General features: G+C 39.2%; 1 protein-coding gene across 1 annotated transcript in view; it reads left to right on the forward strand.

Moving 5' to 3' along the window:
• Positions 1–404: 404 nt before the first annotated feature.
• The window catches only part of LOC106522731 (noelin-2), a gene marked incomplete at its 5' end in the record, with an annotated part of 30,969 nt that continues 29,836 nt past the window's right edge, over positions 405–1,537 (forward strand). The window contains 1 exon segment of the mRNA XM_014015866.1: positions 405–560. Within this exon segment, the coding sequence (XP_013871320.1) occupies positions 405–560 (156 nt within the window).

Below are 1,537 nucleotides of genomic sequence, written 5' to 3' on the forward strand. Positions count from 1 at the left end.
CAATTTCAAGGCATTTAGAAGAGGAAGTGATGAGAAGATAAATTAATTTTCTATTTAAACATAAAAACAGCATTTTAATAATAACTAACGGTGACATAGATACTTTATTATGGTATATGTTTGCCTGAGAAACACATAATATTGGCTCTTCAATTATTGGAAGGGTTTGTGTAAAAGCTAGAGCGTGTATGTACAGTTTTGACCCTGTGTGGATTACAGAAAATCCACAATTATTTCTTGCATCAGTTTCAAACATCATTGGAGTTGTGTGATTCATTCCACCCAGAAAAAGAAAYGTTCCAAACGATCTTTTTAAACTCATGAAACATCATGAGTTCATGTAAAGGTCCGACTGCAGCTCTGCTTATCTTACTCACGTCACGTGGCTGTTTGGTGTGTGTCAGGTCCAGAATGTGAGTCAGTCTCTGGAGGTGGTGGACCTGAGGACATCCAGAGACCTGCAGTACGTTCGAGACTCTGAGCCCCTGCTGAGACGGGTGGATGGACGTTTACACACTTACGTGGAAAATCCTCGCACTCTAACAACCAAGGGCCTCCAGGTAGAAACAATACAAATTAAAAAATACACACAAATACTACATACACAAACGGAATAAGCACAATGTCAGGATCTCAGACACAAACACAAAGTAATGCTGTCGCTGCAGGGAATATGTAACCTTTGGTGTGAAAACATTGATTTCACGCATGCCAAGCTGAAGTTTCCTGGTTGTGCTCAGATCTGTGTGCATCTTTCACCAAGGAGACACAATTAGCCTTGAAGCTGTCAATCTCCCTATGTGCATGTCCACGGTGTAAAAGTGTCACAGAGCATTGTTGTGAGGCCGCCWGTGAAACTGCTGCATCTCTGCACACATTAAGGCTTCAAGCTGCCATGATACATGTGCCTGGAGAGAGGCTCAAATATACAGAATATTAAAGCAATTTACATATTTTGACACACAAAAGCAGCGAGCGTCTATAAAGGAATTTCAGCTTTCGGATTTCTGGGGATTTAAATTTCCCCCAGAAAAGTTATTCATTGACTCCCCCAGATACCATCATTGATAGAAATCTAAACACATTTCACTTCTTAATTTAGGAATGCTAATCCTTTTAGTCACGCTGCTTTTTTGCCATGGTGTCACTGGCTGGCATCTGTGCAAACAAAACAACAGGGGGCTGGAAGAGGATTATTACTGAAGAATGAGAGTCTGTGAGTCTGACTAATGAGAGCTGGATGATCTAAAAATGGAAATTAGCCACAAAACCGATGCTTTAATGTCTGCTATTTTCGGCTTGAACTGCCAATGAAACTAAACCATTGGGTAGGAAAGCCTTGTATCATCAAACAAAATTACTTGCAAAGACTGATCTGATTTGCATTTCAAGGCAAAAGAATGTATTGGGGACTCAATTTAAATGAGGTCATTTTGATTTCTGGTATGTGGCTTATTAAGGATTATTTAGTTTGTCAAGTAGAGACATGCATTGTTGAATTATATGAAAACTTATCAATATATATACTGTATATATA

Source organism: Austrofundulus limnaeus, unplaced genomic scaffold (genome assembly GCF_001266775.1).
Source record: "Austrofundulus limnaeus strain Quisiro unplaced genomic scaffold, Austrofundulus_limnaeus-1.0 Scaffold135, whole genome shotgun sequence".
Lineage (NCBI taxonomy): Eukaryota > Metazoa > Chordata > Actinopteri > Cyprinodontiformes > Rivulidae > Austrofundulus > Austrofundulus limnaeus.